The sequence below is a fragment of the Gallus gallus genome, chromosome Z (assembly GCF_016699485.2).
Source record: "Gallus gallus isolate bGalGal1 chromosome Z, bGalGal1.mat.broiler.GRCg7b, whole genome shotgun sequence".
Lineage (NCBI taxonomy): Eukaryota > Metazoa > Chordata > Aves > Galliformes > Phasianidae > Gallus > Gallus gallus.
In genome coordinates this window covers 12,031,991-12,056,962 of record NC_052572.1, presented here as the reverse complement: position 1 = coordinate 12,056,962, position 24,972 = coordinate 12,031,991, and the positions used below count along the sequence as shown (strand labels likewise).

At 37.1% G+C, this 24,972-nt stretch overlaps 1 protein-coding gene across 10 annotated transcripts in view; it reads left to right on the top strand.

Annotated features, from left to right (window-relative positions):
* Window positions 1–24,972, top strand: part of CPLANE1 (ciliogenesis and planar polarity effector 1) — a 63,891-nt gene that overhangs the window by 26,434 nt on the left and 12,485 nt on the right. For 7 of the 10 annotated variants that reach the window (XM_040656547.2, XM_040656546.2, XM_040656543.2 and 4 more), the window contains 20 exons: window positions 169–1,102; window positions 4,164–4,321; window positions 5,754–5,890; window positions 6,151–6,218; window positions 7,392–7,474; window positions 8,480–8,512; window positions 8,856–8,924; window positions 9,681–9,873; window positions 10,489–10,776; window positions 11,009–11,749; window positions 12,518–12,684; window positions 13,600–13,726; window positions 14,473–14,527; window positions 15,303–15,404; window positions 15,850–15,942; window positions 20,013–20,125; window positions 20,355–20,553; window positions 20,811–21,055; window positions 22,563–22,656; window positions 24,679–24,709. In XM_040656547.2, coding sequence (XP_040512481.1) covers window positions 169–1,102; window positions 4,164–4,321; window positions 5,754–5,890; window positions 6,151–6,218; window positions 7,392–7,474; window positions 8,480–8,512; window positions 8,856–8,924; window positions 9,681–9,873; window positions 10,489–10,776; window positions 11,009–11,749; window positions 12,518–12,684; window positions 13,600–13,726; window positions 14,473–14,527; window positions 15,303–15,404; window positions 15,850–15,942; window positions 20,013–20,125; window positions 20,355–20,553; window positions 20,811–21,055; window positions 22,563–22,656; window positions 24,679–24,709 — 3,930 coding nt within the window. The remainder of the gene's footprint in view (window positions 1–168; window positions 1,103–4,163; window positions 4,322–5,753; window positions 5,891–6,150; window positions 6,219–7,391; window positions 7,475–8,479; window positions 8,513–8,855; window positions 8,925–9,680; window positions 9,874–10,488; window positions 10,777–11,008; window positions 11,750–12,517; window positions 12,685–13,599; window positions 13,727–14,472; window positions 14,528–15,302; window positions 15,405–15,849; window positions 15,943–20,012; window positions 20,126–20,354; window positions 20,554–20,810; window positions 21,056–22,562; window positions 22,657–24,678; window positions 24,710–24,972) is intronic. The other 3 variants (XM_040656545.2, XM_040656549.2, XM_040656548.2) reach the window with 3 other exon arrangements.

The following is a 24,972-nucleotide window of genomic DNA, read 5'->3' as shown; positions in this document are numbered from 1 at the left end:
TTTATGTTTGATTTTTAATTTGCCACCTTAGCACTGCATTCACGTCAGTTTCCTTTTGTCAGTTTCCTATTTTTAATAGAAGAGGAAGTAATGTTCCATTTGCTCATTTTCCATGCAAATCTTCTTACTGTTGATTTTGGTGTTAACTCTTTGTTTGTTGTCTAACAGGGAAAAAGAATATCAGAGACAAGGAGAGATAGGTAGCAAAAATGCTACCTGCAAGACAAGAGCTCTTTCTTGGAAAACAGAACATATGGAGAAAGCGTGTAGAAAGGATACACAGAATCAGTGTAATTTGCCTATAGTTGGTGCATGGGAATTTGAACGTGATGATGAAGAGTATGTTAATTTCTTAGAGCTGTTTCTGAGCTATGTTCTTGAGAGAGATCTGGTCAAGTACAGTGACCTCAGAATTCCATTTCTTACTAGCTTTTCTGGACTTCTTCGAAAGCATGAATTAAACTCTCTCTTTTTTGATATTCATACAACGCTAAAACGTCGACAAGCCAAAACAAGAAGCCGAAGTGTGTTTAGAGCAGGGTCTTGCTATACTGTCACCCTGACATCCTACAATCCTGAAACAGTTTCTGTCCATAGTGTAAACCAAAATGTTCTGGAAAATCCAAACATTGTACAGTCCACTGTAAAAACAACAGAACCTTCTGTGCATAACTCAATCAAAGAACTTAAAGAAGGATTATTTGGTTTAAAACGCAAGTCAATTTACAGAGCTCAGAGTGACAGTCAAGGGGTAACTGTTGCATCACCAAGCCAGACTGTTCCTAAAGATGCTTCCTGTACACTACAGACTCTGGAAACTGCTAAATACGTGTACAAAACAACTCATTTCCCTGATACTGTACCAGGAGAAGAACTAGCAATAGAACTGACGGGTAAATTTAGCAATATTGGAAGATTACTTGAGTGGATGATCAGATGGTCTGACAGGAGACTGCTGCGTGGTTCCAAGAAACAAGATTCCATAGATGAAAGTCTTCCAATGATGCATGTGAAGACGTCAGCAGCTGCTGTCCTTACTTCCTTATGGCTGTTAGAACAGTTATGCAAAGATGGAACACAAGCAAGGAGTGTAACATTTAAGGTAAGAAAAGGATGGAATAAGAATCAATTTATGCCAGCAAACAAAATTGTACACATCTGTTACCTTATAGTTGGATTCTCAGTAAGAAAAGGAGTGTTGATCAATAGTCTTTAAGTGAGGAATTGCTTTGAAAATAGATATTTTACAGGAATACCAGAATTCTGGGAAAACTTCAGCTGAAGATGAAAATCCTCTTTTAGAAGCCATATTTAAAGTCATTCAAGTAGTTGTCACGGTATTTGAGCAAATGCTTAGAAGTTAAATCATTGTGTCTATTTTTATGTGTATTTTTATGTGTCTATTTTTATGGAAGAAGGGACAGGCAACCCGGAAAGAATACAAAGAAGTTGTTAAGGTGCGCAGGGAGAAAATCAGAAAGGCAAAAGCCCAGCTTGAACTCAACCTGGCCTCTGGGGTAAAAGGGAACAAGAAACTCTTTTACAAGTATATCAACAGTAAGAGGAGGACCAGGGAGGATCTTCATTCTTTACTGGATGAGACTGGGAATATGATCACTGAGAATAAGGAAAAGGCAGAGGTTCTGAATGCCTTCTTTACATCTGTCTTTAAAAGTCAGACCAGCTATTCTCAGGTTTCTCCACTCTCTGACCTGGCAGTCTTGGCTGGGGAGCTGACTAAACCCCCCGCAATTCAGGAGGAAACAGTCAGAGACCTGCAGAGACTCCAACTGGACTGCCACAAGTCCATGGGGCTGGATGAGATTCACTCGAGAGTGCTGAGGAAACTGGCAGAGGTGGTAGCCAAGCCGCTTTCCATCATCTATCAGCGCTCCTTGTTGATGGGTTAGGTCCCAGAAGACTGGAGGCTTGCCAGTGTGACTCCCATCTACAAGAAGGGCTGCAGGGAGGATCCGGGGAACTACAGGCCTGTTAGCCTGACCTCCGTGCCAGGGAAGATTATGGAGCAAATTGTCTTGAGGGAGATCACGCGGCATGTGCAGGACAACTGGGGGATCAGGCCTAGCCAACATGGGTTCACGAAGGGCAGGTCCTGCTTGACCAACCTGATCTCCTTCAATGATCTAGTGACCTGTCTGGTGGATGAGGGAAAGGCTGTTGATGTAGTCTACCTAGACTTCAGTAAGGCCTTTGACACTGTCTCCCACTGTATTCTCCTGCAGAAGCTGGCAGTTCGTGGCTTGAACAGGTGCACTCTTGGCTGGATAAGGAACTGGCTGGAGGGCCGGGCCCAGAGAGTGGTGGTGAATGGAGTTGAATCCAGCTGTCAACCAGTCACGAGTGGTGTTCCCCAGGGGTCGGTGCTGAGGCCTGTCCTGTTTAATATCTTTATTGATGACCTGGATGAGGGCATTGAGTGCACCCTCAGTAAGTTTGCAGATGACACCAAGCTGGCTGGAAGTATCGATCTGCCTGAGGGTAGCGAGGCCCTACAGAGGGAGCTGGATAGGCTGGATACCCGGGCTGAAGCCAATGGGATGGGATTCAACAAGACCAAATGCCAGGTCCTGCACTTTGGCCACAATAAGCCCAGGCAACGCTACAGGCTTGGGGCAGAGTGGCTGGAAGACTGTGTAGAGGAAATGGACTTGGGGGTGTTGACTGACGCTAGACTGAACATGAGCAGTGTGCCCAGGTGGCCAAGAAGACCAATGGCATCCTGGCTTGTATCAGAAATAGTGTGGCCAGAAGGAACAGGGAAGTAATTATCCCCCTGTACTCAGCACTGGTGAGGCCGCACCTTGAGTACTGTGTCCAGTTTTGGGCCCCTCACTCTAAGAAAGACATGGAGGCCCTGGAGCGTGTCCAGAGGAGGGCAACAAAGCTGGTGAGGGGTCTGGAGCACAGGCCTTATGAGGAGCGGCTGAAGGAGCTGGGACTGTTCAGTCTAGAGAAGAGGAGGCTCAGGGGAGACCTTATTGCTCTCTAAAACTACCTGAAGGGAGGTTGTAGTGAGCTGGGGGTCAGCCTCTTCTCTCGGGTGACTAGTGATAGGACTAGAGGGAATGGCTTCAAGCTGCGCCAGGGAAGATTCAGGCTGGACGTTAGGAAATAGTACTTCTGTGAAAGGGTGGTCAGGCACTGGAATGGGCTGCCCAGAGAGGTGGTGGAGTCACTGAGCCTGGTGGTGTTCAAAGAACGTTTGGATGTTGTGTTGAGGGACATGGTTTAGCGGGAACCATTGGTGAAGGGCGAATGGTTGGACTGGATGATCCTGTGGGTCTTTTCCAACCTTAGGGATTCTATGATTCTATGATTCTATGAAAGCCAGAATTAGTGACAGAGTATTGGAAAAACAAGGCAAATAATTAAAGAATGGTTTGTCAAAGAAAACTTGAATGCAAGTTTATTTGTCCTTAGAGGAAAGTACGGTTGCATTTTGACTAAAGCTAGATGTTAATTCGTGAAAAGTGAACTTTGAATTTCCAGCTAATGCTGTTATAGTTGGCAAATTTGTAGAAAAAGTCATTTGCCAGGTGAACCAGGTACAGTATTGCTTTATTTCATACTGGGGGCAGCTAGAACATTTACATTCCTCAGTTAAGGCTACATGAAATGCTTTGCATGGAGAGGGTTGTGGGGGTTTTTTTAAGGCCTTTTCTCACAGAAAGAAGAGAAATTTTGACTTGTATTTGGTTTCCATATTCTGTTTTCTTGCAAGCACCATGTATGCTTTACTTACAACTTACTGCCAGAATACTAAGTGTGCTTCTAACTATGCATGATTATGTAAGTTTTTTGCCTTTTATAGAGTCAGAATTTAAAGTAGGTCTGTTTTACAGGTGCTGAAACCAAATATTATTGTGTTTCTTTGTATGGAGAATATTAATTGTCACATCAATGACAAAGAAGTCATGAAATATCTGTTATTTCACAATTATTTTACATAATTCAGAGGACCATTTCTTTTTAATGCAAAAGAGGAAAACTCAGACTCCATAGTAAACTGTAAACGCAGAATTTCTCCATTACAGAGAAAATTGTAGGAAGATAAAGCTACTATATGAAATAATAATTTTTTGAAGTCACAAGTATTTTTTTTTTCTAAAGCAAGTGATTTTTTTTTTAATTATTGTTAATAGAATCCAAGTAATCAATGTCTGAAAGAGTCTACATCTCTATCAGAAGCACAGCCTAGGACCAAGAGAGAATGCGGAGTAGATGAAGGCACTTCAGCAAATCCTCCAGCTGATGTCCATAGCATACAAGCCTATGACTACCTTTGTGAAAACAGTTTGGGGTAATTTTTTTTTTTTTTGTCTAAGAACTCCAGTTGTTTGTCATTCTCCAGCTAACCAACTTAGCAAGATGAAGAGTTCTGCTGTTTCTCCTTGTTATATTGTTAAATTTTGAGTGTAAATTCAATCTCATACTCAAATCTAATGACTACACATAGCCTATTACATCACTTGACTTCATTCCTGAAACAGGATAATTAGCTATTCTATTAATTCTATATGTACGTGAGTTACTAATTTTGGTAGAAATGTTAAAGTGTTCTCTTTTATACTGTGATATAGTCTCCGTTTTGTAAAGAAATCCAGATTTTTGTGCCTCATAATATCACATGATTGCATCAGTTATTTGCAGATCGATGACCAAATCTGTTACAAGAAATATTCATGAGAATTTAATGTCTACGATTATTCTATTCTGTGCTCCTTTTATTTCTCATAATATTTAGAAAGATTTTAAGTTTATTGTTTAAACATTATCAGCACTAACACTGTTGGAAGGTGAAGTGTTGAATACAATCATATAAATTGTTGCAAGACTTCTCTTTATAGAACTTCTGTAATTGAGAAAAAAAAATGAGACTAAGTATCTACCTTCCCCAGACATATCTCTAGGTAGCAAACAAGATGGCTGTTGCATATGAATTGAAATGTACATCATTGTTTATAGAGTTAGCGATGTGGAAATAGTCTAGATTTTTTATTTAATAAATATCATTGTTTTCTCAAATAACAAACTCTATACAGGGAGAGAGAGCGCCTTAATTCTTTTCTTATACTGAGATGATAGTTCACAATGTTAATTATTTTTTCTTGGCTTTTTTTGTTGTTGTTTTTTTCATTTTTGATCTGGATCCTTAATCTAGCTGTTGATGTGTGTGTCAGAAAGAAAGATGGAGAAGGGAGTAAATATGTATTTCTAAAATCTTAAACACTTCTAGAGATGGAGATTCTGTAAACTGATGACTTTTCTAATATTTATCTCCATCTGCTGCTGCGCTAAAGAAATGTAAAATCTGGTGCTAGTATTTGAAGACACTGGTGTGTGTTTCCTATACATTTTATTTTATTTTTTATAATAATGGAACTTTCTGTGAGGGACGTAAATGTATTCTTGGACAGATTATTTTAAAGTCACAGTGCAATTTATGCCTTCCATTTTTGTTTTGGTAGGTCATATGTGTTTTTTACATTTTTTCTGAAGACCATCTGAAAGACTGTCCCATTAATGTCAGTAAAACGTTATACTACTCCAAAAAAGTATTTATCTCAGTTTAAGTGAAATTCGTAGGGGAATTTTATATGATTATATTGCAGCAGTATTTATTTTACAGTTACATTCTAGCCTGCAGTCTGAGAGGGACGGTATATTTAAATTAAGTCTGATACTTAAGTTATTTGTATTGTTAAATATCTTTTTTTAATTCCAATGATCAGAATATCTACAAAATCAAAATATTTTGATAAGAAGGAAATAAAACACGGGAATTGTTATCTGCCTCATGTGACTGAAGATCTTAATAAAGTTGAGCCATTTCTTCAGGAGGAGTTAGACATAACATCAGAAAGTGAAGGTTTGTGTTTATGCTATATTCTTTTACTGTTGTCTGACATAGCAAACAGTAGGAGCTTTGCCCAAGTAGAATTATATATTCCTTGCATGCCACATCGGTACTACTAGCACAAACTGTGAATCTACTGGAAGATATCTCAACCGCTTTTCTTCCTCAATAGGGAAAAAGTAGACTAATGTAAACCAGCTGACAGAAACTATGTAACAGTGCTGTGCGTCATCTAGTTTTCTGATTTAGAATAATTTTGTTTGTTTTTTTAGAGTTCTTTGAGGAACCATTTGAAACTCCAAAGAGCTCCAATAGTTCTGTCAGGATCAAACCTGGAAAGGCAAGTTATCATCTTGCGTAGCGAATTCCTCAATGTAATTTAGAAATGGAGGTCTTGGTGGAATTTCTTCCCTACTTAAAGTGATAATAAAAACAATTAGTACTTAAACAGTAGTAAAGTGAGATCTACTCTAAACACTTTTCAATGTTGATTCAGTATTTATAAAACGCAGTGTGTGTCTGCCTATATGAATAGATATATAATTATGTTGCATAACAGGTTGTGTACCACTTTATATAAATATATACCATTATGTGTGCACAGATATGTACAAAACTATGTAAACTAAACAAACAACAACAACAAAACACACAAAAAACCACAACAACAAAAAACCAAACAGATGGTTTTCTGGTTAATAGAATTTTATAGCTATTTTGTTTACAGTAGCTAGCTGCATTACAAATTATTTCCTAAAAAATGTGTGCTGACTTGGAAATTGTCACAGGGTGACTAAGTAATGACTCTTATGACATGTTTACTTGCTTGCTTCCCTGCTTTTAAATTAAATGTATACAGATGTATTATTTGTTGGGGTCTGAAAAGTCAGTTTAGATCTATAAATAAGCCTTGCTTTCATGCATCATCTTCAGAGATAAGTCTCCTGTCTTTGAAATTGGCTAAGAACTATTATGAACAAATGTGGATTGCAACAGCATCAGCTTACTGTCCTGTAGTACTCTGGATTCAGTGCTGTTAATAGAATTAGAACCAGTAAGAGAATTGTGATTTTCGATTTCCCACTATGTATATTACTGCATATTACTACAGTAAATCTGTGGCATATGTGAAGTCCTGGATTTGTTTCAGTCACTTAGTTTGTAGCTTCTATAAATAAAGTTTGTTTCCTCATTTTCATCCTCAACAGGAGGTGTGAGATTAGCAGACTCAATTTCCAGGGTACTGTATGTGGATACAAATGAAAATCTTGAAAATAGAAACAAATAATAACCAATTTAAAAAAATACAGTGTTTGGATGGACCTATTAGAATATCTTCAAATACCTAAGCTGCATCTGTCCTCTGATAAGTGTATAATTATTATTGTCAGATTTTTTTAAATGACTGTTTAATGAAAAATATGTTTGACTTAGTCTAATAAAATAATAATTTATTGAAACAGAAGGGGTATGTAAAAATTTACAAGTTCAGATGCATCTTTTTATATTCCAGGACATCTCCAGTTCAGCTGTAGATAGTCCACAAGGAGACCAAACGGTGAAAAAAGCAAAGGAAAGAAAGGCCGAACAGAATGTGTGAGAGACTTTTTAATTTCCCTTCAACTTTGATTAAAAACAAATAAAATAGTTTTGCTAATTATGGGATTCAGTCAAATCTGAATGGGTTGTGACTGCTTGTTGGAGCAAACTCATAGACTGGAACAAAATTTCAATCATGTTCTATTTCACAAGAATATACAAAGTGCTGGGTGGGTTAATAGTTTAGAAATGAACAGGTAATACCAGCATTTTCTTTCTATGTAACTGGAAATTAACTAGAGAAGTTTTCAGATTGAAGATTCTTCTCTAAAGTTGGAGCAGTATCTTCAGACAAATTACAGGGGGAGAGCTGTTATTCTAGGAAATTCAATTGTTAACTTGTTAAACAATTTAAAAGAAACAGATGAAAATAAATGGGTGGTAAATTCATTATCTCCTGAGGGAGGGAGGGAGGGGGGAAGGGGGGAATGGGGAAGGGAAGACAGGGGGAAGTGAGAGAGGAAGATATTTAACAGAACTTAAATTCAAGAAATTTACATAATTTTGGCTTGTTTTAAATTTAATGTGAGCTAGATGCATATTTTAAAATATCTTTACATTTAAAATAAAATGTATATGAATTTGTGGAAACAATCCATAAGCTTGATTGTCACATCATTAGTTTGAGTTGATTACTGCTTAGTTTAATTTCCTTGAAGCTTTTCAAGGAAAGAAACTGTATTCCATTAATACAAGTTTAATACAGGTTTTTTTGTTTGCTATGAAGAATATTGGTGTTCGGGAATATTTTTCATTTAATGAGAAATGTAACCACCTATTTTATTATTTTTACCAATTTTTTGTATGACTCCACCAAATTTGTCATAATGAAACCTTTGTCTGTAATACACAGTACCTGACTTTATTTTAAAAATCTTATTTCAATGGCATATAAATCCATATTCTGTCTGTGTAACTCAAAAAATGGCCAGCTTTAGGGAAATTTCTTTAGGGAAAGAAAAATCTGTCTTTCCTTTTTTTTTTTTTTTTTTTTTTTTTAAGGAATGCGGATTGGGATCATAATATTATGCTAAGGTAATATTAAGCTAATATTAACTGTATTGCTTATTGGATTTTCTCTTCTTTTGACTGCTCAGAGCAACCTATTTTTTTGCCTGCTGTTTGTGTGAACAGTCAGAACCTTATCCATGCTTTTGTTTGTGTCAGTTTCTGATTGCTAGGGAGACAGAGCTTGAATGTCAATATTTGCCAGCTCAGATTGCAGCATAATGCAATAATCGAAGCAATACAAATATAGAGATCAGTATAGCTCTGATAAGGTGACTTTCAAGTATCATTGCTTTAAATATATAAAAGTGTTTGTACATAAAATAGGGAAAACAATAATTGTTTTTTGTTCTATTGTTTTGTTTTGAAGCGTGACCGAGGTTGCAACTAGCACCATTTCTCAGTCGTTCTCTTTAGAACAAAATTCTGAGGTTCCCAGGTAAGGTAAACCTATGCTGTTTTATAGAATGAAAAAAACCCTCTTAAATTTTTTGTCTCAAGTAACATGATTTTTACCTTTGATTGCAAAATATTTGTACCTGAAGGCTGTAGTACTGAGTAAATTTTCGGAAACATTTTCATGCTATAATCCTTGTGAATCACATACTCTTGCAGTTTTTCCAAGATATCACACTTCTTCAAGTAAAGTACCTAAGATAAGATAGAATTATCTCTGTTGTGGTTGGAAAAATACACTGTTTAACATCATCTGGTACATATTATTTTAATTGTTTTGTAATCTGCAGTTTTATTGTTGCTTTTTAATTATCCAAATAAGTAAAGGAACATTTAGTCATTTAAGTGAAAATAAATCTGCCATCTCTTATTTCAGCTAATAATGTCCATCTCCATTTTCTCTTACCTTTTTGGTTTTATGACTAACAGGACCTTTTTCTGGCACAGTATTGTTTTCTTCTCTATCTCTAGAAAAGCCAATGTTTCAGAAACTCTGTGACTGAAAACTGTGTAGATCTTACGTCTTTACTGTTATTTTTCATTCACTATGTTATGAAGTGCAAGGAAAGAAAGACATATGTGGTCTCCAGTGAAGATTGTTAAATTTTTCCAATGAATTAATTATACTTTAGATAAATCAAGATATCTTTAACATTTTGTGGATTAATTTAAGACAACCTACTGTACGTTTTCTGTACTGTGTTTTTAGCAATTTTGTTCTTTTCATTCTATTCTTAAGTAACATAGAGATTTCTGTTAGTCACGGTCAGCCTTCCCTTGCTGCTGTGTCAAGTATATCAAGTGTTATCTCCAGTACTTCAATTTGTGCAAAAAAGGAAGACATCAACAAAGAGGTCCCAACAGAAGAGAAACTGAACACATCAGAAACTGTCAGACAGATGCTCCAAGATGAAATGTTTAAGTTAGTTCAGGTGAGAGCACTTCATTGATGAAAATTTCATGCACAGTATAAAATGTTATTTAACATACAGTTGGGATAATGTTTTAAAGTATTTGTTTGCTTGTTTTTAAAAATGATTTCCAGTTCCAGGTAACTACCGTGAAAACTTGTTTTACATGTAGCTCTTGTTTTTTTATTCAAGAAAATTATTAGTATAATAATGAAAGACTGGATGTGTTCTAATTCAAACAGTTCATTGTGCTCTAATTGTATAGATTAGGAAAGATTCTGAAGCTGTATTAACTTCATAGCTGTGCTAGCAATTAATTTTTGTTAGCACATTGAAACAATTACAAACGAGCTTACATTTACCTAAATTTCACAAAAGAAGTGGAGGAATTTGTCTTGCTTTAACAAAGCCTGTCTATGACAGATTTTTAATGTATCTCAAGTTCAGTTCAATAAGCAGTCATAGAAATGTATCTTCATTGAAAATTATGGAAGTTGATTACTGAAACTATATATTTTATATTGATAAGATAGCGAACTGTTAGCAAACTGGCTTAGAGATGATATTAGGGATGATATTCAGAATCCCTGTTAAATGTGTTTGTACAATGTTACCTTTGTGTGTTTGTATGTGCAGCTACAGCAAATCAACTTCATGAGTTTAATGCAAATAGTGCAGTCATCATTTGCCAACCTGCCAAATGTGCAACAAACTTTGCAACAGTATCAATCTGCTCACCTGGAAGGAATCCAGCCTGTGCCCCCAGCAGAAGGCAATGGCTCCGGAAGACCTTCATGTTCTGCAGGTGCTTCTCTGAAAACACAGCTGCCCACTGGAGACAATAGAGGCAAATATGATCAAAAGAGCTCAGATTTTCAACCAACAAATAGTTTAAGAGATGAGGGCAACGATGTCCATATAGAAGTAGGTATATCAGTATGTCATTTTTGAAGATGGTACTGTCTTTGTATATGTTCTGTATATCTGATATGTTATCTCTTGGTTAAATCACTAAATCTTTTTGTAGTGATTACTGTAGACAAAAACAAGCATAAACAAAAAACAAACATTTTTTTGTACGTATATAGTTTATCAGCACTGTTTCACTGTGCTTTCAAATGCTTTTTTTTTTTTTTTTTTTTACTTTCTGATTTAGAATCATCAGAATGTTTCTTTAAGCTTACTAGAAAGCCACAACAGAGAGACAGGATTTATGCCATCATCACAAGATTTGCATTCTTCGGCACCCGTTAAACCATTTCATCTCCTAGCTCCTTCCTCAGATGTTCAGAAAGCACCCAAGTTTATCCCTGTTGAAAAAAACACAAATTTCTCAGATGGATTTCCTTTGCTTAAGCTTGAATCAGGTTATCATTCCAAACCAGCATTTTTACATCCAATAGAAATGTCATCAGCTTTTGCAAGACCACCTCCAATACCACGAGTAGCTTGGAATTCATCAGATTCTTTATGGAACCATCAGTCATCATACAAAGAAAGAAGGAGTAAGTCTACAGCACATTTGAACATGAGTAGATACAAACCTGAGATCTCAAGAAAAATGCAAGAGGAAGAGAAAAGATGGGCAGAAACTGTGCATAAGCCACCTTCCAAACACCGATGTTCAGGTCAGTATGAAGAACGAGAAGTTTCACTTGAGGAGCAGTTCTCTGGTAATGTGAAAATGGACAGTACAGTGACCACCAGCAACGTGGCTGGTATTCCTCTTCTGCACTTGAATCTTGATCCAGTATCTAAGCTTCCACCAGTTATACGACAGACAATCTCCACTGCTTTAATACCTGTTAAACCTGTAACAAAAGAGACTGACTGCAGAGAAACACTACAGCACACAGGAATATCACTGCTGCATGCCAATTTACCTCAACAAAAGAAGGTACTGGATTTAATAATACATTTTTCTAAGTTGCAAGAGTTTTTAGTATCATGACTTCTAATTCATTAAGATTAGTTAGTGTTTCCACTTTAGGGAATTTGGAAGTCTTCAGTATAGCTGACAGAAGAGAGTTTGGAACTAAGATACCTTTATACTGGAATGTTAAAGCAAAGCAGGCTTGGTACTGAATTGTTTAAAGAATCTACTAGCCCAGAATGATAAATAATGTCTCTGGCACAAAAAGTAATCACTTCTGTTTTTACTGAAAGTTAAGTACAATTATTTGCAGAACTACAAAGGAAGCAGTAAAAAATTCTGTTCTGTGCAGTGCAGAAAGGTAATGCCCTGTAGACATGTTTCTTTCAGGCTTGGAAATAAAACTTTGTCTTGTGGATGTTGAGAACCAGATATTTTGAAATATGTTGTTCTGACAGAATCTCATATGCTTGCCCATTTCAGCTGAATGTAAATGTTTTTCCTAGAAACATTTCAAAATTTGTCTATGCTTCCTATTTTCATCTTCAACCAGATATGTAAAAAATGCATATAGTAGGGAAATAGGTTCCTGTCTTCTACATTGTTTAATGGAAACAGTTTGCACATTTACACATTGCTTCTGATTCTGGTATTACATTTTCATTTTCTCCACAAATTAACTGTGTTTATATAACTGATATACATAAAGGACCTGCTGCATTCATCCGGTATGACTGGGGTCCCCCCGTTTTATCCCTGTTTCATTTTTTTCTTCTCTCTCTGAACTTTCAGGTGCCAAAATTTATTCCACCTCAAGATCTCATTGCATTTGAGCAATACTGCTACCATCATACTGTGGCCAGTACTTCCTTTGGGCAGGACCAAACTAAGCCTATCCAATTGCTAAAAACTGATTTAAAACCATTTGAACCAAGAGGTGTGCAGAACAGTACAAAAAGGCAAGCCAAACTTTTAAAGTGGGTCTTCATTTTGAAGAGACTGTGCTGTCATTATTAGTCATGATTATTAGTAGTAATCTTTAGGAAGGAAAGGATTGTACTGTTTTAAAATAGTTTAAAATACAAGCTCTGATAATAAGTCCAGAAGGTGTCCATCAAAATTCCAGCAGAAGAGTTTTTTGGTTGTTTTTTTTTTTTTTTTTGCTAGCTGTGTTACGCATTACTTTTGAAATTTGTATTTCTACCTCCTTGCTTTTATCTGTGCCTTCCTGGGAAAGGATAATGACATCATTGCATCTAGAATAGAATGCTTGCTTCTGATTATGATGCTTTTAACTCAGACAGATGGACAAACTCTGAGTGTTCACTGTAAGGTTAAGAACAAACAGTACATAAGTAAACCTGTTACATTAGAAGTACATTAGAAAACCTGTTTTGCTATTATCAGTTGAAAGTCTTAAGGCTACAGTTGTTTAATAATGTATTCGTCCCATTCTAAAGAGAATTGCAACTTTTTTAGTAAAATAGTTAATAAGAAAGTTTTATTGATAACAGAAGTCCATGTCTTGCTGGAGTATTAGAGTTTCCTTACAGGCATTTTTGTTGTAATGATTTTTTTTTTTAATACACAAGATGTAGTTACATAATATTATTCAGTTTGTAATATTTTATATGACTATCTTACTTGACTTTTAACATATTTTGCTTTGATTGGTGAATGTTTGTATGAACTCTTGCAATTATATTAGATGCATTTCTCATAGACAGAATCATCCTTCGAACCAATCTGTATACAGCAGTTTTATTTGTCTTTTCCACCTTTGTTTCAGTGTGCATTTTCTACTCAGGAAATAGTAGATAGTCTTGTAATTGTGGAACAGTTCTTACTTTTATTTATAATTACTATGTTGGCAGACAGAAGAGGCGTGATAGAAAACAAATGAAAGAGGAATTGGAAAAGGAGAAACGAAGTGTGTCTTTCTGCCCAGATGATTCCATCATCAATATTAGTGACACAGTGATGGCTGTTGAACCAAAAACGGTATTGTAGAAAAATGTTTTTTTCTTTACCTTTTACAAGTATTAAAAGAAAAAAATAAACTGAAACAATCATGTAAATTTCTTCCAGGCTGTCCTCTAGAAACAGTACGTATTCTTGATTCACATCTTTATATTTACTGTAAGGAAGAGATTTATAATGGAAACATAATTACAGGGGTGCATTTGTTTCTCCTGGGATGTGAACTTTCCTAATGAGAATAGCATATTTTGACATTTAAAGCAAATACACATGTAAGCACAAATCACCCAAATAATGTTCTGCCTGTCAGTAATATGAGGACAGCTATCCCAAGCATTACTTTTTTCACATGAAACTGGTTGATAACAGTATAAGTCAGAATAGGGAGAAAGAACTCTCACCTCTGTTTTATCCAAGTCATTGAGAAGACAAACCCTTTCTCAAGGTAGGTTTTGATTTATCACTTTGTAGTTTACATAAGCCATTTTAGTATCTTCTAACAGTTTTTGGGATTATCCTTGCCAGTATCAGATTGAAAACCAGGATGTTTACTTCCCAGTACAGCAGGCTCTATTTCTGGTCCATAATAGGTCTTTGAGACTTCCTTGTCTAGCACAGCTACTGGAGAATCTCACCAGGGCTAGAAAATATTAATTATGATACAGCAGGGATAGCGTATCTCATAGCAAGAAAATTAACAGCATCAACAAAACCTTTCATTGTGGTGTAACTTATTTTTCATGTTTTGTTTTGTTTTTTTTCATTAGGATCCAGAAACAAAATGCACCTCTTACCTGCAAGATAATTCTTTCATTTCCATGGGCAAGTACATTTAATATTTTGAGTGCTTTAATAAATCAGGGAACAGAAGTTTGTTAGACTTCAAAGCAAAATTCAATATTAAGACAATATCAAAAGATATCAAACAAAAGGATAAGTGAAACTGTGTATTCTTTAGAAATATGAACTGCATTGTATGTAACAGGATCATCTCCCAGAAAATTAGAACATCCTTTCAAGATGCTGAACAAATGTTCAGTCCTCTTTTGCAATAGTCAGTTTTAAGGGATTGGTATGGAGAGATTCTGTATTTATGCTCTTTTAGCTTAAAAACATTATCGACGATGACTATAGAAAGATCTGCTTCTTTCTGGTGTATCAACTCAGCATAGTATTTAGTCCTACCAGACAAAGATAATGCAATCCATTCTCTGAAATCTGTCTCAGACAAATTCTGTCTTGCAAAAATCTGTAAAAATATCAGTAAGGAAATAAATGTGTACATGTCATAAATATTTACCTCTACTTTTAAATTATGAAACAAATTCATTGTTCAGCATATTAATATACTTGGTTTGAAGATTACACATCCAAACCTAGTCTTGATTTTAATTCACTATAACATTGTTAGATTCAGTACAGTTGCATGTTTGAAGAAGACAGGTATTGCAAATTTTCTTGCATTCATGTGTAAAATATACTTAAAATAATGTGTCAGAATGCAGGGGAACATCTGCTGGAGCCCTTAGTTTTAAACTAAAATGATTACGTTTACTAATTCATACACTACTTACAGACAGCTATTTTCGCATTTTAGACAAAGCAGCAGAGGCAGTTACTACTCCAGATCTACATTACATGGCTTCTACAAGCAAAAAAATAGCAGAAACTCAAGATGCAAGTACAAACACTCACCCAGGTAAATGTTACCTGTGCAAGCTAGAGCAACCATTTATTGGTATTGTTTCTAGTTAATTGCTATATTTGGTAATTTTTTGCATCTTTAACTTTTTGTTACAAAAAAAAAAAAGTAGAGTAGAGAAGTAGAGAAGATATTGGAATGTAAACTACAAAATTTTAGCTAAAATAATTATAACTGTAAGTACTACTGATGTGATTGTGTCAGTGACTCTGCTTTCCGTATGTCAGTTGTGCTGTGATTTTTTCTGAGGGCTCTGTTTAGCTTACATTGTTTTTATGAAAACACATTTTAGACACTTTCACATTTGATTGAAATTGCTTTCCTACCTCTTCCCTCCAGCTTTCCTTTGATCATGGGCTGGTAAATCAGAATTGTACATTAAGATCATGCCATAAGTGTCTTTCCTTAGATTAATGCATTTTGTTTTGTTTTTCCTATCAAGTGCCCAAATCATATAAGGATATTGGAATCAGTACTGAAATTGAGATTTCTGACCTTGGAAAAAATGAGTCAGATATGTCTGTTCCTGTGTCGGGTATGGTTTCAGGCTTTCTTTATTTCATTTATTGTTTTGGAAATCTATAAAATTGCTACCATTTAAAATGTATTTTTGTATGATGTAACTTTATATGTAGGATATTGATAAGTTTCTGATTTATTCTGTTTCCTTCAACCAAATGTCAAGTAATAATAAATACTGTTTATGAAACATTTGCTTATGTTTTAGCTAGTACAGTGTACCCATGCTTTTGTTTCTGTGTTATGAGAGACGTTTTGGGGCTTTACAGTGGTTTTACTGCTGTTCAATTTTGTCAGGTTTTTTTCTGATATGTCAAATTTTGGTGCTCTTTGCAGAATTGAAAGTAACTTTGATTCGAGGCTAACCATGTATTTTGTTTTATGTTTTGTCCTCCACAAAACTTGTAAATCCTTGATAAATTGTACTACATAAGATTTATTTTCTCTCTGCTAGCACACATTGATTTTTCATTTTTAGAAAATTCAACATTTCTCCATTTGGAAAATTATTTTACTATGTAGTGTACACTGCAAATATTGTTTATTTAGTTGATATTTCTAGGCAAGTATTGTCATTTAACTGGATCAAGTCAAGATGCAGATTTTTTTTTTAACTACTTAAGATGGAATTGGAAATGAATAGCAATTTATACTACAGCATGCTGCTCTGATTTTAATCTTTTGAGTTTTTTTCTGCTAATCTTTCACCAAAATGAAAAATAATTATGAAAAATATGAAAAATGAAAAATAGTGTTTGATATTGTTTGAACCAAACTTTGAAGAAACCTATTACAGAATGGCCCGGTTTAGAAGGGACCTCAGGAATCATGAATCTCTAACCCCCTCTGCCATATGCAGGGCCACCAACCTCCCCATGTAATACTAGACCAGGTTGCCCAGGGCCCCATCCAACCCGGTTCTGAGCACCTCCAGGGATGGGGCATCCACAACCTCTCTGGGCAGCCTTTTCCAGCACCGCACCACTCTCATAGTAAAGAACTTCCCCCTGACATCCAACCTAAATCTTTCCTCCTTCAACTTAAAACCATTTCCCCTTGTACTGCTATTATCTCCCCTTTCAAAGAGTTGATTCCTGTTTATAGGCTCCCTCTAGGTACTGAAAGGATGCAATTAGGTCACCCTGCAGCCTTCTTTTGTTCAGGCTGAACAAGCCCAGGTTCTTCAGCCTGTCTTTGTAGGGGAGGTGCTCCAGCCCTCTGATCATCTTTGTGGCCCTTCTCTGGACCCTCTCCAACAGCTCCCTGTCTTCCTTGTATTGGAGGCCCTGACCTGGACACAGTACTCCAGATGGGGTCTCACAAGAGCAGAGTAGAGAGGGACAACCACTTCCCTGTCCCTGCTGGCCACCCCTCTTCTGATGGAGCCCAGGATACCATTTGCTTTCTGAGCTGCAAGAGCACACCGCTGGCTCATGTTAAGTTTTTCATCTACCAGGACCCCCAGGTCCTTCTCTGCAGGGCTACTCTCAAGGACTGTTCCTTCCAGTCTGTCTATATGCCTGGGATTCCTCCAGCCCATGTGCAAAACTGTGCCCTTTGCTGTGTTGAACCCCATTAGATTTACCCAGGCCCACCTTTCAAGTCTGTTGAGGTACCTCTAAATGGCATCCCTTCCTTCCTCTGTATCAACTGCACCACTCAGCTTGGTGTCATCAGCAAACTTGCTGAGGGTGCACTCATTGATAAAGATGCTAAGGAGCACTAGTCCCAAGACAGACTGCTGGGGGACACCATTCATTACCGGCCTCCACCTGGACACAAAGCCATTAATCACCACCCTTTGTCTGCGGCCTTTCAACCAATTCCTTATCCAATGGGCGGTCCACCCATCAAATCCACATCCCTCCAATTTGGAGATAAGGATGTGGTGGGGGACCATGTCAAAGGCCTTGCTCAAGTCCAGGTAAACAACGTCAGTCACCTTCCCTTTGTCCACCAATGCCATCACTCCATCATAGAAGGCCACTAGATTGGTTATGCATGACCTTTCCCTGGTGAAGCCATGCTGGCTATCTCAGGTCACACACTCATTCTTCATGCAGTCAAGCATGTCATCCAGGAGGATCTGTTCCATGATCTTCCCAGGCACAGAGGGGAGACTCACCAGCCTATAGTTCCGCATGTCCTCCCTGCTCCCTTCCTTATAAATGGGAGTGACGTGACCCTTCCTTCAGTCATCTGGGACCTCATCTGACAGCCGTGACTTTTCAATCGTGATGGAGAGCAGCTCGGCAACCACCTCGGCCAGCTCCTTCAGACCCCTGAGATGCACGTCTTCTGGCTCCATAGACTTCTGTATGGGAACTGTTGAATCACGGCCTGAACCTCTGATTGACCACCTGAGGTGAGCACTGAGTCAGCTGCAGGGGCACAGGTGAACGCAATTTCACCTGAGTGACCGGAAGACCCCATTTAAGGGCTGACTCCCAAGGAGGAAGGATCTCTATCTGGAGATCACTCCTCTTTGAGTCCTTCCGTGAGCCCAGGACACAGATAAGATCTTTTTTTCATTACTTCTTTGTAACGGGATAATCTCTCTGGTCCAATACCTGTATACCTGTTTGCTATGCAGACTTCTATGCATACAGTGTCATGAGGCAGCCTCAGACTTGCCCTGCCCTCTTTGTTCCCACCTAGAGGTTTAGGGATGCAGGGCTCAGGGATGTGAGAAATATTAGAATCCTGGCTGCCAGTGAAGACCAAGGCAAAGAACTCATTCAGTACCTCAGCCTTCTCTTCATCCATTGAAGCCAGTTTGCCTTTTACATTTACCAAAGGAGGTACACTTGCTTTGACCTGTCTCTTCTGGCCAATGTACCTGTAGAACATTTTCATATTATTTTTCACATCCCTCGCCAAGTTCAGTTATGCCTGTGCCTTGGCTTTCCTGATCCCACGTCTGCAAGTTCAGACGGCATCCCTTTATTCTTCCCAGTGACATGCCTTTGTTTCCAGAGCTTGTTTGCACCTTTCCTTGCCCTCAGTTTGCCCCAGCAGGTCCTTGCTGAGCCATGTCAGTTTCCTGCCTACTCTGCCTGCTTTCTTATTCAGAGGGACAGAGAGCTCTTGTGCTCTCAGAAAGGCATCCTTGAAGAGTAGCCAGCTTTCCTCAACATCTTTGTCTTTAAGGACAGCATCCCAGGAGATCCTGGCCAACAATTCCTTGAACAGCCTAAAGTTTACTCTTCCGAAGTCCTGACCCCACTCTTTGCCAAGGCCCACATTCCTTGAGATCACAAACTCAACCAGGGCATGGTCACTGCAGCCCAGGCTGCCTCTAACCTTAATGCCTTTAATGATCTCTTCTGCATTGGTGAGCAGAATGTCCAGCAGTGCTTCACCTCTTGTCAGTCTGTCTAGTACCTGATACAGAAAGATATCATCAATGGATTCCAGGAGTCTCCTGGATCTCTTGCAGCTCACTGTGTGGTCTTTCCAACAGATATCCAGATGTTGAAGTCCCCCACCAGGACAAGAGCCTGTGAGCACGATGCCTCCTGCAGCTGAAGCAAGAAGGCCTCATCAACAGTCTCCCCTTGATCAGGCAGCTTGTAGTATACCCCTATCACCAGCTGGCCTTTATTTGTCCAATGCCTAATTCTAACCCACAGGCTCTCAACCTGTTCCTGACTGTTTCTCAGAGGGAGCTCCTCATATTCCATCCACTCTTTGAAATAGAGGGCAACTCCCCCACTCTTCCTGTCTTGCCTATCCATTCTAAAGAGCCAATACCCTTCAGTGGTAGTATTCCAGTTGTGGGAGTCATCTCACCATGTTTCCATGATTGCAACAAGGTCATAATTTTCCAACTGTATAATGGTTTCCAACTCATCCTGCTTATTTCCCAGGCTGCTTGCATTGGTATAAAGACATTTCAGCTGGGCTTTCTGTCTTACCTTTCTAGGGAATCTAAGATCCCCTATTGAGCATCACTGTTTATTTTCATTTTAAAAAGAACAGCTAATCAAAGTATTTATCATTCAGAGGATGCAGACCTAGTGGCTTGTCCAGAGTTTCATGTCTTTTACTGTAAATTTAATAGTAATCATTTTTCTTTTCCCATAGAATCATCTAGTGTCCCTAAATTATCATCACCCGACATGTATTTAAACCTGAGATTCTCCAGTGAAGTGAAGGAGAGAATTCTACCATCAACTTTGTCTGATGTACCTGATTTGGTTAGTGGTGCATATGGTTTAATTACAAAAGTACCATTTGTCTTCTCATGAATCTGTATTCTTCATTTTTTGGATAAGTAAATTGTAGAATATGGAAGATTGCAGATGTTCTGTCTCTGAAGCAGGAAATCTCTTTCAACTCTTAAGAAGAGTAAACATTGGAAATGATTAAAAATGTACTGCTCAAAACACATACTATATAATTCTTCATCATCTTGTTTTTGTTTAGAGTGAACATAAATATGTCAGTGTGACTGACATTGAAGACAATGACATCCTTAATGATTTACCGATGATACCTGAGTCAGCAGATGAAATAGTTACTACAGAGCAAAATGAGAAGTTTGAAATTCCATCTACTGCAGAACTTCATCACGTGGCAGCTTCTGTTACTAATGCAATTCCATCTGAGCTGCTTCTGAAGAAAGGTAAACATTTTATTGTTAAACCAAGAAAAGGAGCTGTCCATTTTAATTATAATATTCTTACCCACTCACAGAATATGCTCAGCCTTTCTCCCACTTGATTCCCGCTTCTTTTGCTTTACACATCAAAACATTTATACATTTGACATGTTTATATTGATATGTGCCTGCTAAAATATGCCACAGTTATGTCAAATTATTTGCAGTTCTTAAATGCTTACAGTTCATTCAGGGATGTTGATCCACTCTTTTATTTCAAGACAATCATCTCAAAGATGTATCAAGCCAAAAGCAAAAGGAGCATACAGAGACAGGTTCTCCTAGAGAAAGTGTAACTTGGGACATAGAACTTGAAGATGCAAGAGCTTTCCCTTCTACGAGGCTGATGTCAAAAGTAATTGACAAAGAATACTTATCCACAAAGCATCAGGAAATAGATATGCAATTACGTATGCTGCAGAGTATAACAAAAAATATGGAGGAGGATTTCAGAAATACCAGACAGGTAAGTTCAGACTGCTAACTGTTGTCTCTGAAATGGTTTACATTTTTCTTCCTTCTACTAAAGAGAAAAGCTTGTATCTGGGAATAATACATTTTCAAACCGAATAGGTATATATTGAGAGAGAATAAAATGCAGTTCTTTCAAGTTTGGTACTGTATCTGTTGGCTGATATGGTTGCCTATAGTTGGCCAAAGACTGGCTGAATTGGTGATGTTCTTAGTAAACCAGAGGAGTATATTTAATTTCCTTGTAGGTGTAGAATAGCAAAAAGTTATGGGCTCAGTAGGAGCAAAGGTTTGGCAAAGTTTTGCCTCTCCAGAATATTAAGTGACTAATTCTGGAAACTATTTTCACTGATTTCATAAAATACTTGCACTTTTAACATCTTTATGAAAGTCAATAAGTAAAATACATTTTGGACATAGTGCATTCAGATGATCTTATACAGTAAGATCTTATATAACAGCAGACCTCTTAATAGTACATGTAGGGGAATACTGGCATTTACTTCTTCACATTACTTTGACTTCTAAATAATGTTAGAGCAAAGCAGGACATGACTATTCTAAGCACAAGCCAGTTGGTCCTGATTTTACCAGTCTGGTACCAAAGTTTTTTATTTGCACTTTATTGCAACTGAGTCAGTTTCCCATTCCTTCTGTAACTCCACAGCATCAGCTTATTCAATAATCGTTCAAATTAATAGTGTCCATTGCCTGCCATTCCAAATATTCACAGAAATATAAGGACCTCAGTGTGTCAACTGCACAGATAATCACACTAAAGTGGATTAATTAATCAGTTATATCCTTCCTCTAGGTGATCATCTAAGCTGATTTGTCAAAGCTTACACAGAAGGAAATCTTTGCACATCTTCTCTGCTAGAGCATTTCAGTGTGTTTTCATTTTTAAACTTATTCTGAGTACTTAGCCAAATCGTGATCCCTGAAAATAAGCTGATTTTCTTTTTGCCTTTCCTTCAGTACATAACAGCTGATCATTTATTTTATAACAATTTCTTATGTACTAGATGTGAGTGTTGAAGCTTGTTCTTTGTAAAAACAATGCATTTTAAAGTGTCTCAATAAGAATAATCAGTTTCACTCTCTATTTTTCAAATTCAGGAAGCTTCTGACTTAGGAAGAGTGTGGAAATATTTCTATTTTAAGTTTTTTTTAAATAAAACATACTAGGAAAATTCAGATATTTATAAAATAAGAGACAATGTGTTTAACGTGTTAAGACTTCTCACAAGAATAATACAGTTCATACGTATTATCGAAGTAATGTTCCAGAAGATAAAGCTATTTAAAATAGATCATTCTACTTGAGATACTATGATTCAGAATTATTTTCTTTGTTTTGAATAAGGGTGCTCCATTATAATGTTCCTAAGTTTCAGAAAAAGAAAAAATATTTAAAGCAAATTTTGTGAATATCTGCCATATAAGTCACAAAAATGCTTTGGAGATTATATTCTTACTTAGTTTTGGGGTTACATTTATAGCTCGTGCAAATAATAGAAGATTTGGAAATGGATGCCAATTCAGACTCTCATGATCCTCTTTCATTCTCTGAAGATTCTAGAGTCATGGATGATGGTACGTGTTCAGTTAATGGACAGACGGTAAACTTCAGGTTGCATATTAACCTTGACCTTTTCTTACCAATGAAATGTATTGCAGTCCCAAGAAATGTTACTGAAATATTAAAGAAATTAAAAATACAGGAGGAAGAAAAAACAATCAGAACTAGAGAATCTGAATAATATTATGTTTATTGCCTCAACAAAAAAAAATTATTTGAAAGCATCTGTATACTTTCATCTTTTCCAAAACTGTAATGCAGGGCCTGAACATGGGACTTTAAAGAGTATGTATTTATATTTTATTAAAAATAAAAATTGTTGTTTATGATGGCTTTTTTTGCTGATAAAAAATGAGTATGGAATTAGTTCAGTTTCTCCTGTGTACATACAACAAATACTTTTTTCATGTGTCTCTAATGGCTATGTAGTTGCAGTATCTTCTGCTTTTGTTAAAAGCTTACATCAGCTTAACTGTCTGCTAAAGCAGATACATTGAATAATATATTTTATATATAACCATTATGTGACACAGTGCCATACAATGCTCTTTTTTTCCTTCTGAGGCTGTCTTTATAAAAATCTCTGACATATTCCTGTGTTTTTGAGATATGAGATTTCAGTTCAGCCCAGCAGCATCAGCAAAATAATTTTTTTAATCACTACACGGTAACTACTGTTTATATCCCAAAACATTATTTTATGAGGTCCCTTTTCATTTTGCAAACTGACAGTATGCTGTTTTTTTGCAATTTTGAAGACTAGGGTAGCAGTAGAGATGTTCTCAATGTTTAAAAATATAGGTTATTTTATCTCTATGTTGCTTATATTGCATGTTTTCGAGCTCATAAGAATTATATATGTTTTGTACACGTGAATCATAGAGTGGCCTGGCTTGAAAAGGACCACAGTGATCATCGAGTTTCAACCCCCTGCTATGTGCAGGGTTGCCAACCACCAGACCAGGCTGCCCAGAGCCACATCCAGCCTGGCCTTGAATGCCTTCAGGAATGGGGCGTCTACAACCTCCTTGGGCAACCTGTTCCAGTGTGTCACCACCCTCTGGGTGAAGAACCTCCTCATAATATCCAATCTAAACCTCCCCTGTCTCAGTTTAAGACCATTCCCCCTTGTCCTATCACTATCCACCCTCATAAACAGCCTTTCCCCTTCCTGTTTATATGCTCCCTCCAAGTACTGGAAGGCCACAATGTGATCTCCCTGGAGCCTTCTCCAAGCTAAACAAGCCCAGTTCCCTCAACCTTTCCTCATAGGAGAGGTGCTGCAGCCCTCTGATCATCTTAAGTGGCCCTCCTCTGGACCCGCTCCAAGAGCTCCACATCCTTCCTGTACTGGGGGCGCCAGTGAATATGCATTTGATTGTCATATTTGCAGAAATCTTCCTTGAAAGGTGTTAAAGCATGGATCCTGTATCTGCTTATATTAGAAGCAAATCTCAAATGACATGCACATAAATCTTATAAAGAATAATATGTTTATTATTTCCTCTTGGAGTAAAAACTTGTAAGCTAAGAAAACTCAAGGTCATACTGAGTTGCAACTGTAATTTTTTGATTGCATACTAATTAGCGTGGACAAACAACACTCATCTTGCCTCCAAGACATCCACGCTGCTCTTTAGCCACATTTCCTCAACTGCAGCAGTTCAAAACCTGGCTTTTTAAAGTAAGTGGGAATCATTCGTTTTCCTTAAATAGCTGGACAGTTAATTGAAACAGATCTTTCCCACTTAGCTGGAAATAATTAGCTTCATTGTGGCAGGGTGGTAATCTGACAGTATCTGTCTCCTTTCCCTAGCAAAACTGTCAGGTGGCTGTTAACAGATGTTCTGTGAAAACTCTGTATTAGTCAGGTAGTAGATGACATGCCCTCACCTAGGTACAGAATTCGTTTACTTTTAATATTGGTGTATTCTGTTTGATATATTTTTGTATTTTATCCCACAAGCGTAACATATATATTGTTATCTTGTGTACAAGTGCAAGGTTTTTATTAACAAAGGCTCTTTCATTTTCAGGCTTTCATTTAAATGGCAAACTAAGTGAGAGGTATGTATTTCAAGATCCTTTTTTTTTTTTTTTTTAAATAGTTTACTATCAACAAATGAACTGTCGGGTAAAAAACGGAGCATATAATATGAAAATGGATGAAAGCTCTTTTGTTAACTAGTTTTTGGCATTTGTTCTTACTTCAGTAGTGCCTGCTACATTTTTTTAATGCAAAATTTACGGAAGCATTCACAGTTGCTTTCTAATTATATCTGAGTTTTTAGTGTAGTTGCTGCTACTGTATTTACGCATTTGTTATTTCT